The 14,279-nt window shown below is 38.7% G+C and overlaps 2 protein-coding genes across 7 annotated transcripts in view; both read right to left on the bottom strand.

Annotated features, from left to right (window-relative positions):
- NOL4 (nucleolar protein 4) overlaps positions 1-14,279 on the bottom strand; it is a 413,344-nt gene that overhangs the window by 340,423 nt on the left and 58,642 nt on the right. The window lies entirely within an intron of this gene.
- Positions 11,480-11,980, bottom strand: LOC125082637 (histone-lysine N-methyltransferase 2D-like). Its single transcript, XM_047698454.1, has 2 exons — positions 11,569-11,980; positions 11,480-11,535 (listed from the first exon to the last, which is right to left on the bottom strand). Exons 1-2 carry the CDS (start codon positions 11,962-11,964, stop codon positions 11,521-11,523), a joined length of 411 nt encoding a protein of 136 aa, XP_047554410.1. The 5' UTR covers positions 11,965-11,980; the 3' UTR covers positions 11,480-11,520.

Genomic DNA, 14,279 nt, shown 5'->3' with positions numbered 1-14,279 from the left:
GTGAAGATTTAGCTAGTGAGATGTGTCAGTGAGATGTTTTGTCAAAACGTTGGTATCACACTTCCCCAAGAATCCAAACACATTTTATATCCTGCGTTAATATTATTAGGATGACGATGATTTTGCTTACTGCTATTGTTACCTAGATTTGCAATCTAAAATTCTGAATCATTCTCTTAATCCAGTAATCAGATAATTCTACCTCAGCTCTCCAATCTACTCCTTCCCGCACTGCTGGACTGGACTTCTGCTCTACTAGCCCAGGAAATGACTTCGGGAGCCTAGACCAGGAATTGCAAATAGGTCTCATTACATGTGCCAAATCTATTGTTGCCAGTGGCTACGAATATGTAAAGCCTTGTTTTGGCTTGGGGGAAAGAGTGCTTTTATGGGTTAGTATTGTCTACTGCAGGCTCAAAAAATCTGATACTGCAAATGTCCTGAGTTTCTGCCAACCCTGGCATAAACTACAAAAACAGTATTCTTTTTATCATTTTCCATTAATTTCTCCCTGTTCCAATCTGTCCTCAAATTGCTTAAATACCTTTCTTTAAGAATTATACCTACATCAACTTATGATTTATAAAATTCTACTTGACTCTCATGCCTATAAGATAAAATTCAAACTCCTTAATTTATTATGCACTTAAATTTCTTCATCTGGTCCCAATTGACTTAACGCTACTCATCTATTTCCCGACATTCCAACACATTTTAATTATATTGAACTTCTCAACTTTTCCTGAAAATTTTGTAAAACTCATGACTCGTGATTTTTCCATTAGAACCTAAGCTTACTGTGGGCAAAGTCTGCACTTAGCTTTTTACAAAGACCTAAAATTGTACCAAGGAGAGAATAATTGGACTATAATTTTGAGCAGAAAAATGAATAAATTAAGAAATGAATAAATTAACATTTTCTGCTTTCTCCTTAGAATGTCTTTCTTCAACTGGCAAGGTCCTGTGCACACTTCAAAACCCATCTCACATGTCCTGCTTTCCAGGAAGATTTCCTTGACTCCTCAAAGCTAAGTTACCCACTTATTCCCCGTGCTTCTGTTTCCCTCTGTTCATTCCTGTTTTTAGCATTTAATATGCTATCTTTTGTTCATTTTTCTTTTTTATAATTTATATACTGTGAAATGCTTAGATCTTAAGTATGCTGTTCAGCCAGTTTGGGCAAATGCATCAAACAACAAATATTTGCATCACCCTAGATAGTTTTTTCATACTCCTTCTTTGTCAACCCCTTCAAAGAAATGACTGATGATTTCAGACACTAGAGGTTACTATTTCCCTGTCCCAAATGTTTATATGAGTGGGATTACACATGTATACTTGTGTACTTGTGTCTCATTTCTTTCATTTAGCATAATATTAGAGATTTATTCCTGTTTTTTTCTGTAGCAGTAGTCCTTTTTTTTTTTTTTTTTTTTTTTACTGAATAATATCCTATTGCATGGCTAAGCCATAATGCATCCATTTCCAGTTGATGGGGATTTAGGTAGATTCTAGTTTGGCACTCTTATGAAGATAGCTACTATGTTGTATTTTAAATGATCTCTTCACTATAAGATCCTTACTTGGCACAATGAACTCATCAAGAGAAGATGCTTGGTGATGATTATTTTGAAATTGTATACGTAGAGTAGTCCTTGGTATTTAATACTTGATCAGGAATCATCCAATTGGAGTATAATTTGTGTCTCTCCAACCTGGATGTTTGTAGAATCTCTGCCAGTTGGCTCCTGATGTAGGTATCAGGAAATGATAAATTATACCTCTTTGTGGCAAACTACTATATTCCATTTACTTCCTATGGTTCCTTGAGCAATTCCCATACATTTTCTCCAAGACTTGGTTTCCTCATCTATAGCATGAAGATAATTATTGCACTGATCTGTTTGGCTTGATGTGAGGATTCCTTGAACTTTGTATGGAATTTAATAAGCTGAGACTCAACAAAAGTTAGTTGTTAATTTATTCTAATGTGTATCCTTCAAATATCTAAGTCTCTTTCATAAAAAGTTGGAATTTGGAGATGGCTCCCTAAGAAATAAGGGGAAAAGAGTAAAAAGCACCCAGAAGAGCCAAAACAATTTAATGAAGAACAAAGTCAAAGGACTGACAGTATCCAACTTTAAGACTTAATATAAAGCTACAGTAATCAAGACAGTGTCACAATGGCTAAAGAATTGATAAATAGATCAGTGAAACAGACGATAAAGTGTAGAAACAGACTCACATAAATATAGTCAACTGATCTTTGACAAGGATCCAAAGGCAATACAATGAAGAAAAGACAGCCAGGGTATGTGGGTGGCTCAGTTGGTTGAGCCTCCGACTCTTGGTTTCACCTCAAGGTCAGGATCTCAGGGATGTGAGATCCAGCCATGGGTCAGACTCTACATTCAGTGCAGAGTCTTCTTGAAATTCTCTCTCCCTCAGCCTCTGCCCCTCCCCCAGATCATGCACACATGCTCTCTCTCAAATATATAAATAAAATCTTAGAAATATCAGTGGAGGGGCACCTGGGTGGCTCAGTTGGTTAAGCATCTGCCTTTGGCTCAGGTCATGATCCCAGAGTCCTGGGATGGAGCCCCGCATCGGGCTCTCTGCTCAATGGGGAGCCTGCTTCTCCCTCTCCCACTCCCCCTGCTTGTGCACCCGCTGTCAAGTAAATCTTTAAAAAAAAAAAAAAAGAAAGAAAAGAAATCTCAGTGGAAAAAAAGAAAAGACAGTCTTTGCAACAAATACTGCTGGAGCAACTAGACATCCAAATGCAAAAAAAAAAAAAAAAAAATTAATCTAGACAGACACTAGACCCTCTTCACAGAAATTAACTCAAAATGGATCATAGACCTTAATGTAAAACTCAAAACTATAAAAACTCTTAAAAGATAATACAAGAAGAAATCTAGATGACCTTAGGCATGATGATGATTTTTTTGGTATAAAACCAAAGGTACCATGGATGAAAGAAATAATTGATAAGCTGGACTTCATTAAAATTAAAAACTTCTGCCCTGTGAGAGATACTGTCGAGAGATTAAGAAGACAAGTCACAGATGGGAAGAAAATATCTGCAAAAGACCTAGCTGATAAAAGATTATTATCCAAAATATACAAAGAACTCTAACATCTCAACAACAAGAAAAGGAAAAAACTGATTAAAAAATGGGCAAAAGCTATAAACAGATGCCTCATCAAAGAAGACGTACAGATAGAAAGCAAGCGTATGAAAACATGTTCCATATCATATGCAATTGGGAAAATGCAAATTAAAATAAGAAGATACCACTACACACGTATTAGAGTGGCAGAAATTCAGGATGCTGACAACACCAAATGCTAGCAAGGATGTGGAACAACAGGAAATCTCAGTCACTGCTGGCAGGGATGCGAAGTGGTACAGCTTCTTAGGAAGACAGTTTGGCAGTTCCTTACAAAACTAAACATTCTCTTCCCATATGATCCAGCAGTTGTGATCCTTGGTATTTATCCAAAGGAGGTGAAAACTTATGTCTACACAAAAACCTGCACACGGAAGTTTATAGCAGCTTTATTCAAAATAGCCAAAACTTGGAAGCAACCAAGATATCCTTCAGTAGGTGAGTGGATAATAAATTGTGGTAGACCCAGTGTTCAAATGAATGAGCTATCAAGCCATGAAAAGACCTGGAGGAACCTTGAATGCATATTATTAGGTGAAATAAGACAATCTGAAAAGGGCACACACTGTATGATTACAGACATATGAATATTCTGGAAAAGGCAAAATCATGGAGACAGTTGCTGTCATGAAGATCGGTTGCCAGGGGTGAGGAGGGGGAGAGAGAGAAGGGGTGGGAGGCAGGGAGGGATGAATAGGTGAAGTACAGAGAATTTTTAGAGTAGAAACTATTCTTCATAATATTGTAATGATAATATGTGTCATTATACATTTGTCAAAACCCACAGAATGTACACAAAGAGTGAATCTTAATGTAAATTATGGGCTTTGGATGATAATGGTATGTCAGCATAGGTTCACCAGTCATAACAAACGCACCAGCTGGTGTGGGATTTTGATCATGGGGGAGGCTTACACATGTGGGAGGGCAGGGCATGTATGGAAAATCTGTACTTTTGCTCCATAGCACCACAAACCTAAAATTCATCTTAAAAATAAAGTTTATTAAAAAGAAAAAAAAAGTTAAAGTGAGTGAAAGCCTTGTTTCCTTGTGTAACCACTATGGAAAATCATTTAAGTGGACCAAAAACCAGCTCAAGGCATTTTATTGTAAGGTAACCTAGGCCAATTAAAAAAAAAAAAAATTGAAAGTTCACACAAAAAAATTATAATTTAAAAAATCTCTTATGTCTCTTTTAATTGTGTGTATTTCTAAAAATAACTTCTTTGTATTTTAGAACTCACATTGAAAAATAAAAACTTGCCAAGGCTATAAATCATTCACATCTACTGATCTTTTTTTAAAGAACAAAGACTTTCCGCCATAAAACAATTACAAAGGATTACAAAGGATTAATAGAACCACAGTGTAAAAATGCACAGCTCTTGAAATGCAAACTGGGGCAGCTACTGTGAAAAACAGAATGTAGGTTCTTCAAAAAATTAAAGATGGCACTACCTTACAATTCACTAATTGCACTACTGGGTATTTACCTATAGAAGATGAAAACACTAATTCAAAAGGATACATGCATTATGTTTTCTTCATTATTTATAATAGCCAAGATATGGAAGCAGTGCAAGTATCCATAGATTGATGAATAGATAAAGATGTGGTATACACATACAAAGGAATATTATTTAACCATAAAAAAGAATGAAATCTTACCATTTGAAATGACATGGATGGAACTAGAGAGTATAATGGGAAGAGAAAAAGCCAGTCAGAGAGAGACAAATACCATATGATTTCACCCATATGTATAACTCAAGAAGCAAAACAAATGGACAAAGACAAAAAGAGAGAGAAACAAAAAACAAACTCTTAACTATAAAGAACAAACAGATGGTTACCAGAGGGGAGGCAGGTGGGCTGATGGGTGAAATAGGTGATGGGGTTAAAGAGGGCACTTGTTACAATGAGCAGTGGGTGATGTACGGAAGTGCTGAATTACTATATCGTACACCTGAAACTAGTATTACACTGTATGTTAACTACCTGGAATTAAAGTAAAAACTTTAAAAATGAATAAAAATAAAAATTAAAATAAATACACAGCTCTCAAAATAAGGCAAATTTCTAGGGTTGTGTGAGCAATGGGCCATTAAGACTTGAAACAGAAACCTTTAATAAAAACAAAACCCTAGGGGCACCTGGGTGGCTCAGTGGGTTAGGCCTCTGCCTTCAGCTCAGATCATGATTCCAGGGTTCCCGCACTGGGCTTTCTGCTCTGCAGGGAGCCTGCTTCCCCTCTGTCTCTGTCTGCCTCTCTGCCTACTTGTGATCTCTCTGTTAAATAAAAACAAAAAAAAAAAAACAAAACACAAAAAAACCCTCAAAACAAGGTGAACACATGTAGTGAAAAAAAATGGAATAGGAAAAAATCTGTCCATTTGAAAACAGGGATGACAAGGTGACTTGTCTTATTTTCATTTATCTCTTTATTGAGAAAAAAAAAGGCTCACCTTTGAGAAAACAAAGAAGAAAAACTGATAGAGCTATTTAGACAGAGCTATTTAGATTTAAGAAATATGATGAATTCCAAACAGGATAATTTTGTTTTTTTTAAAAATCCACTCTGGAATACATCTCCGTTAAACTGCTGATATCCACAGACTTGACCACATAAACAAGTAGCTAGAAAGACAAAACAGATTATTTTTAAATACCAGCTATTTGTCCAACTGCAAAGTTCTCAGTAATCACAAAACCAGAAGACAGTAGAATAATAGTTTCATGGCTCTAACTGTAAATACAAATTAATGTAGGACTGTATACTCAGGTAAATAATCATTCAAGAATGAATTTTGAAACAAAAACCAAAAGCATTTACTACCCTTACTAAGGGAACTTAAAGGAAGTACTGTAAATTCAAGAAAATTATTAGATGATTTTTAGAAAGGAAATACTAAAATTATAAGCATAAGTTATTTGTAACATTAGAGATTTTTTTTAGCAATTTTTCCCAAAGTACTTCCTAATAGATAAGTCAGATCCTTAAGGTGTCAATGTTAAGGAGTTTTCACCCCTAATATTTAAGAGGAAAGAGAAGTATGGAACAGTTAAAAGATAAATGCCTAAATTAAGAATTTTGCTCCTAAATCTAGGAACATAGATATTTTGTCTATTAAAAATAATTCCATTTGTCTATGAAAATAAGGCTGCTGTGAATATTCTTTTCATATTTTTAGTATATCCATGCATTTATTTCTTTTGGACATATAACTAAGAGTAGAAATGTGTAGTTACAGAGTACATTTATGTTCACATTGCACGACTTCCAATATTTAAGAAATCATCACAAATTTCTAGAAGGCCTGGAGTCATAAAGTAAGATGAGCTCATTTTAAAAGACCCTTAACTTGGATATCTGCCTCCAACACACACTAATCTTTGATGCTATGCCTTTACTTAATTCTATAATGTCATGATGTATATTGAACCCATTATATGAAAATAAGCTTTTATTTGTTGAGTGCTTCCTATTGTATCCCAGACTGTGCTAAATGCTTCACATATATTACACCTTTTAATCTTCTTAAGAGTCATCTATCATTCTCATGTCACAGGGGGGCATTTGAGGCTTAGATAAATTAATACATTCTCCAAGGTCACGTATAGAGACCACGGAATGCACTGCAAGAGAATAAATAATGAATATGGTGCAGAATGGAGATCCTTTCAGTAGAAGAAGTCTAGGATCAGGGCATCTCTGGAAAAACTAGCCTCACTAAACACAGAGGCACATATGAATCACAATGTTTATAAAATATCAAGTGTGCTAAGACAGACATTATATTCTAATAAAGAGCTCTCAAAACAGTGTAACTTAAATAAATAGAAATGCATTTCCCTCCCATCTAACAGTCAGTGGTTTGGCCAGCGCAATAGTTTTGTCATCAGAAACAGGTGACAAGGATTCTCTAAACTTCCCTGGTTGCCAGCCAGAAGTAAAAGTGAAAGACAAAGTCTAAGAAACAAGTTGCACTCTTTGCAGCATTGGTCCAAACTTAATCATAGGATCACACCAACAAAGAAAGCTAGAAAATGTAGTCAGCAAATTGGTCAAATGCAGTCAGGTATCCTGCTGAAATTCAGATGGTTCCATTTTTAAAAAGAAAAAGAAAAAAAAAACAATGAATATGAAAAAATGGAAACCTCTGCCTCATTTACTAGTCAGATTTGACAGAAACAGGACAGGTACCAAGATGAAACAAGGAAACAACCAGAAAAGCAGTGGTGTAAAGTCCAGTTGGGGGACGCTCGAATGCCCATCTGGGGAGAGTGACCTCATATGGTAGCTAATGAGAAGCCTTTTTAAAAATATATTTTTTAAAATAGAGCATAGAATAAAAATACACATATCATAAATATACAGTCTGCTAAATTTGTATAAACGTACCCATGTCAGAATCACTCAGCTCAAATTTAAGTTTCAGCTCTCGCACCAGCATTTTCATGCCCTTCCCAATCACCAACCTTGTTCACCTCCCTGAAGATAACCACGACCTAACTTCTCTATGTAGATCCATGTTACCTATCTTGTCATGCCATTAAGTTTGTGGGATTCAAATATGTGGTATGTGGCGGGATTTTTTAATGTTTTACTGCTGCACAGTATTCCATTACAGAACATGCCATAATTTTTTATTTAAATTTAACTAACTAATATATAGAGTATTATTAGTTTTAGAGGTAGAGTTCAGTGATCCATCAGTCTTACATAACAGCCAGTGCTAATTACATCCCACATTCTCCTTAATGCCCATTACCCAGGTCCCCCATTCCCACATCCCCCTCCCTTCCAGCAACCCTCATTTTGTTTTCTACAGCAGAGAGTCTCTCATAGTTTGTCTCCCTCTCTGATTTCATCTTGTTTAACTTTTCCCCCCTTCCCCTATGCTCCTCTGTTTTGTTTCTTAAATTCCACATATGGATGAAATCATATGATTATTGTCTTTCTCTGATTGACTTATTTCGCTTAGAATAATGCCCTCTAGTTCCATCCACAGCATTGAAAAAGGCAAGCTTTCATTTTTTGATGGCTGCATAATACTCTACTGTATACACATAACACACCCTCTTTATCCATTCATCTGGTGATGGACATCTGGGCTCTTTGCATAGTTCAGCTAATTGTGGACATTGCTGCCATAAACATTGCGGTGCAGGTGCCCCTTTGGATCATTATATTTGTATCTTTGGAGTAAATACCTAGTAGTGCAATTGCTGGTCATAGAGTAGCTCTATTTGCAACTTTTTGAGGAGACTCCATACAGTTCTCCAGAGTGCCTGTACATTCCTTGCATTCCTACCAACAGACAGGGTTCCCCTTTCTTGGGAAAATGCCGTAATTTATTTAACCATCGTCTTCAAGATAAACATTAGAGTTGTTTCAAGTTTTCAGCTATTAAAAATAATTCTGCTATAACAGCTTCCTTGTGTTTTTTGGTACATCCGTTATTCATTTGTTTTGGCTATATACCAGAGGAGTAGAATTTCTTCATAGAATATACTTATGTTCGACTTCTGTAGCTCATGCTAAATAGTTCTTCCCAAGTAGCTGTATCATTTACTGTTCCCTTGGCAGTATGGGAGCATTCCAGTCGAGCTACATTCTCACCAATACATGGGAATATCATTCCTTTTCATTGTAGCCATTCTGGCCATTGTGATTTTCATTTGTCTGTTGACTACTTAGTAGTTTTAATTTTCATTTGTCCGATGACTACTGAGGTTGAAGACCCTTTCTTAAACTTATTAGTCATTTGGAGAACTATTTTTCTTGAGTATCTCTCTTAACTGCCTATCATCTTTTTATTGGGTGGTCTTTTTAACTTCTACGAGCTCTATAGATTGCCTGAATATGAATCCTCTGCTAGTTTGTAACTTTCTTCTCAGTGAGCAGCTTTTGAATTTTTTGAATGAGAGAGTGGCAAGAACAGTTCCGTGCTTTGAGAAAATTCATCTGCCATGAACAAGGGTCAAGCGGAGAAATGTTAAAAGGATAATGTATGTATTTCCTGATAATGTATGTATATATATACAATGAGATCTGAGTTAGACAGAGGGCAACAATAATAAAAAGGAAAGGAAAAAGACGAGAGAGAGACTTTATAAAGGTTTATCTATTCACTACTGAGAAGACTTGAAAACAGATTAAGAAAAATATGGGATACGGGCCATTGATGAAGGACAATGAATACATGATAAAATGCAGTCAATTGACAGATGGAAACTGACCCCCTTCTTCCCTTTCTACCCTAACCCTGCTCCCCACTTTCCTTCTCACCATGCACATGGCTTTTTATGTCAATTCCCTGAATACAAGAAGCCCTTCTTTACCGCAGGATCTTGATGACTGCTAGTCTCTCTGCCTAACCTGTTCTTTCTCCATCAACTTCAATATTTGGCTTCTTCTCATCCTCATCTCAACACAAGAACTTTTTTTTTATCATACAGCAGCCTGGTTACTTCTGTAGCAGACTTTCTAAAGAGCTGCAATTTGATACTTAGTCATAAAAGTAGTAATCTATCTTTCCTACTAGAATGAACCTTCATGACAGTGTACCTGGCACACGCTAGATACCAATAAGAAATTTGATGAGATGAATGCAAGACCAATAAGTGACTCCATGTTTCTTATCTTGGGAAACTGGGGGGATAGTAAAGTCACTAATGGAGATATGAAATACAGTAGGAGAAGCAACTTTTGAAAAGGAACATAGTTCAATGAGGGAGAGGTAGAATTTGAGATGGCTGAAGGAAAGACCAGTGGAAATGTCCATGATGTAGGTAGGTCTGGCATTCAGAGAGCAGTCTGGACAAGATAATGTAGATTTGGAAAACCAGAGAATAACAGGGCAGATGGAGCTATGGGTGTGAAAGAGAAGGCCCAGGAAAATAGGCCAAATGGATAAAGCAGAAAACCAACAGATAATATGAAAGAAGAAAGAGGACAGACAGGGCACCTGGGTGGCCCAGTGGGCTAAGCCTGTGCTTTCTGCTCAGGTCATGATCCTGGTGTCCAAGGATGGAGCCCTGCCCCCATCAGGCTCCCTGCTCAGCAGGGAGTCTGCTTCTCCCTCTGACCCTGCCCCTCTCCTCTTCTCTCTCTCTTGCCCTCTGCCATCTCCTCCTCTCATGCTCTTGCTCTCTCCCTTTCTCTCAAATAAATAAATAAAATCTTTAAAAAAAAAAAAAGGGAGGACAAATGAAAAGCATGAGGAAAAGCCTTTAAGGAGATCAGAGTGTGCCAGGAGAAGATGGGGATAGATTTTCCAGAAAGATGAGAGGTTAAATCAAGAGGGTCAAATTCTTAGAAGTTAATTAGGATGACAAATGAAAGGGGGAATTCATGGTTGGTGTTTAGGAAATCCTGATGACCTCTGGGAGAAGATGCAACCAAGTAGATTAGGACACTGAAGAAAATGTGTTTCAAATTAATAGCTTTACCTAGGGCTTGGGCTATATAAAAATCTTTTTTAGTGGCTTTGAAAACCCCATGACACAGAAAGTATGACAAAACTAAATTATTAAGTACTTCAACTATCAGCTTTAGGGAAAAAATAGTTATCCTGCATTGTTGGAATTTTCTAAAGAGGTAGTATTAAAGTCAGTTGAAAAGGCTAGTCTATTCAAAATTGCAGAACTATGTAAGGAAACTCATGATTATCAGTAGCAAAAGCTACCAGGGTGCTTTCAGAGAATGAAAGCTGTACCATATACACATTAAACAGAAAAGAAATTTGAGAAGCAAGGGGTTGAGACCAACAGCAGTTCACAGAGCCTGCCAGGGTGTGGTTGGCAATTCAAGATCACAGATGCCTCAACTTGCTCTAATCAGGGAAAGTCCTTCTTGCTAAGTGCATTCATGTCAGTCATCAGCAGAGACGCATCCATGCACTAAATCTTGAACCTGAACTAAGTGTAAATATTCTAGGGTATTTAATTTACCTCCCACCCCAGTTCAAAGGCAGATCCATGCTAAAATAACCAACCTCACCCCCTGTGCAAACCCAAAAACTGATCTCAAACATGGATGGAATGGAGCCCAGAAATGAGACATTTTAGCACTGGATTGGCATACAGACTGGGGGAAAAAAGAAAAAACAGGGAAGGGGCTTCTGAACAGCTCATTCTTTCTCTATTATGTCCCCAGATATCCCAACACGTAATTACTCCACTCATTTGTCAAAAAGTGGTTAACTTCAACAAAAGGATGTTCTTATATTATCCATATACTATAAATGAGAAGTAGGAATTTCACATAGCCACTGCAATTTAAAAATATATTTTTTAATCTCCTTCTGTTAATAATTAGATTTTGTCCAGGGCAGTGTTCTGCCTAATAAGGTATTTGTCAACAGAAGAGGTGCGTGGCAGACGTAGTACAAAGGGAGTCACTTTTCATCCTCCAGACCGTTAACAGCAGGATACAGAAAAGTCTGGGTGGAAAACCGAATAAAGAAAGACGTGGTTGAGCAACCCCGGGTGAATTTTGGAAGTCAGCCTCTTCTGTCCTGTTTGTGGGAGGCGAGCAGAGAGGCAGGTGCCGGATCAGAGTTCCTGGAAGAGAGCGCTGGGGCAAAGGAGGGTTCCGGGAGCTGCTGTTCCTAGGCGGCGGTGGTACAGGTGAGGTGGCCTCGGCAGTCTCCATGGCAACACGGAGGGGTGGAGGTGAGAGGGGCGCCCCGCAGCCGCCGGGCGCCCGCCGCGCCTCGCCGACCTCGCGCCGGCTTCCGGCGGGTCCTGCAACCACACTCGCTCCGCGCTCCAGCCTCCGCTGCATCCGCCGCCCGCAGCACTGTTGCCCGGGCAACGGCCACGGGCCGTGTCCCTCCGGCGTTCTCCGCCCCCGGATTTGGGAGCGTGAGGGCTGGATGAGATCCGAGATCTCGACTAGCCGGCGGGGCCCAGTGGAGCTCTCGGAAGAAGCAGGTGCAGGGCCTGGAGACCCGGCCGGGACCTGACAGCCGCCGGGGAGGAGGTTCAGCCGCCCTGCCCTCCCGGCACGTTGGAGAGGCGTCTGCTTTCTCCTCCCGGCCTGAGGCGCCAGGATTGCGGGCCACCTTCCAAAGGTGAAGAGAGCCCCGTAGAAGCTTACCCCACCGCACGCTATAGAGTCCAGCTGCCTTCAGCGGGGAGCTCCCGCTGGCTGTGGGCCGTCTGCCCCCGTTCCCTCTGCTTCCCAGTCCCCTCCCGGCGCCCGGCGCCCACCCTTCACGCCCACCTAGGCTTATGCCCAAGGACTAGGACACCAAGTCCTCGCTCTTTTTCTCCTGCCCTTCCTTGGCTTTGGAGGAGCGAAGGGTAGGCTCCTTCGGAGCTACTCAGTAAAAGGTGACTAGTGCAGCCAGGGACCCTAGGGGACCCCAGCCTTCTCCCAGATCAGCAGCTCCGCTTGCCGGGGCCTCGCATGGGAGAGGGGTGCTGGGGAGGGCGCGCTGTCAGCAGGCAGAGTGCTGCCACCTCCCGCTGGGTAAACTGTCCATTAGAGGGACCTGTGACCAATGATTCAAAATTACATGCAGAAACTGATTTTTGCCCAGAGCCTAAAAGAACTGAAATCATGTGTTTATTAACTGGAGCAAAGCGATCACAGGTGGAGAAGGGTGCTTTTCTGGTAGCTAAATCAATGGGACTGTTGCCTTGATTTCAAAAGGCGCCACGATTTTAAAAGGAAAAATAGTTATTGCTTAGGTGTAGAAAAAAGAAAAAAAAACGAAGCTATTTTTATTTCTAGTTGAAAATTTCAGGATAGTTTTCTATAGTTTACAATATGGACCTGTTCTCTTCTTGATCAATAGTATTTTATTGCTATAACCAGGACTTTTCATAATAGAAGCTTTTAGTATTACTTTTTAAATACGACCCACAAAATTTGAAAATGAATTTGTAAGCAATACATGTGTTGCTGAATATGCATTGTAGCACTGATTTTTCCAAACATTTTGGAGATGCTTGATGTATCAGTGTATTGTTCAGTAATTGTTGGTTACTTAGCACTTAAGGCAAAGATAATCTGCAACTGGAGAAAATTCATAGGGAAATGAACAGCATTTGTCAATTAGATTTAATCATTTGCTTAAGAAATTTTTAAGTGATATGTATATATGTATACATATTTGAATACTAAATAAATTCGATACTAAAATATAGACGATCTAATCTTGAGATTAGATATATACCTTACAATGCAAACTGAAGTGTTATCTGATTGCTAATTCAGGTACGTTCTGGTATATTTGCACTGAAATACTCAATTTTATAGGGCAGTTATTTCCAGAGATGATTTTTTAAATGATTTTTTTTTATAAAGAAGTTCACTTTAGGGGCACCTGGGTGGGTCAGTGGGTTAAGCCTCTGCCTTGGGCTCAGGTCATGATCTCAGGGTTCTGGGATCAAGCCCTGTATCAGGCTCTCTGCTCAGCAGGGAGCCTGCTTCCCCCTCTCTCTCTGTCAAATAAATAAATAAAATCTTTTTAAAAAGTTCACTTTAAATGTGATACAGTAAGAGGTTAATAAAGACAATATAGCTTTAATCATCTTCCAAACTGTAAAGCTATTTCTATAATGGCAAAGATGTTTCTATCTCCCTGAGGATTTTATCCATGCTCTCATGTGCCAAATTAGCTTCTTTTTTATCCACATTGATTAATGACAAATGCATATTTCAATTGGGAGATAGAGTTCTATAAAAGTCATAGAATGTATATGGACTAAAGTTTAATATCTCACTTTATGTCATCAGGATCTCACAGAAGAAGGCTCATGATCAGAGTATCCCATAGTCCAGTGGTAGAGTTTTAAAGGAATAGGAAGCAAACAGAAAAGATTTTGGCCTGGTAGACTGCTGCTTTTGTCATCTGAAAAGGCCTAGCTGCTCACTCTATTATTTCACATGGCATGATTAGCCCTCAGCAGGTCTGGCATGCTTTCAGCTAGGTCTCAATCTTTGCATATTCAAGTATTGTTCCATTTTCTCAAGGTACAGTATATACTGGGTCATTTTAATATTGAATATAACACAGAGCTGCTAACTAAAGCTTTCAAAATGAATAATTATCTCATCATTTAATATTAGTGCACAATAGAATTGAGGAA

This window comes from Lutra lutra, chromosome 12 (assembly GCF_902655055.1).
Source record: "Lutra lutra chromosome 12, mLutLut1.2, whole genome shotgun sequence".
NCBI lineage: Eukaryota > Metazoa > Chordata > Mammalia > Carnivora > Mustelidae > Lutra > Lutra lutra.
Note: the sequence above shows the minus strand (reverse complement) of the source record. Positions and strands in the feature narration are given on the sequence as shown.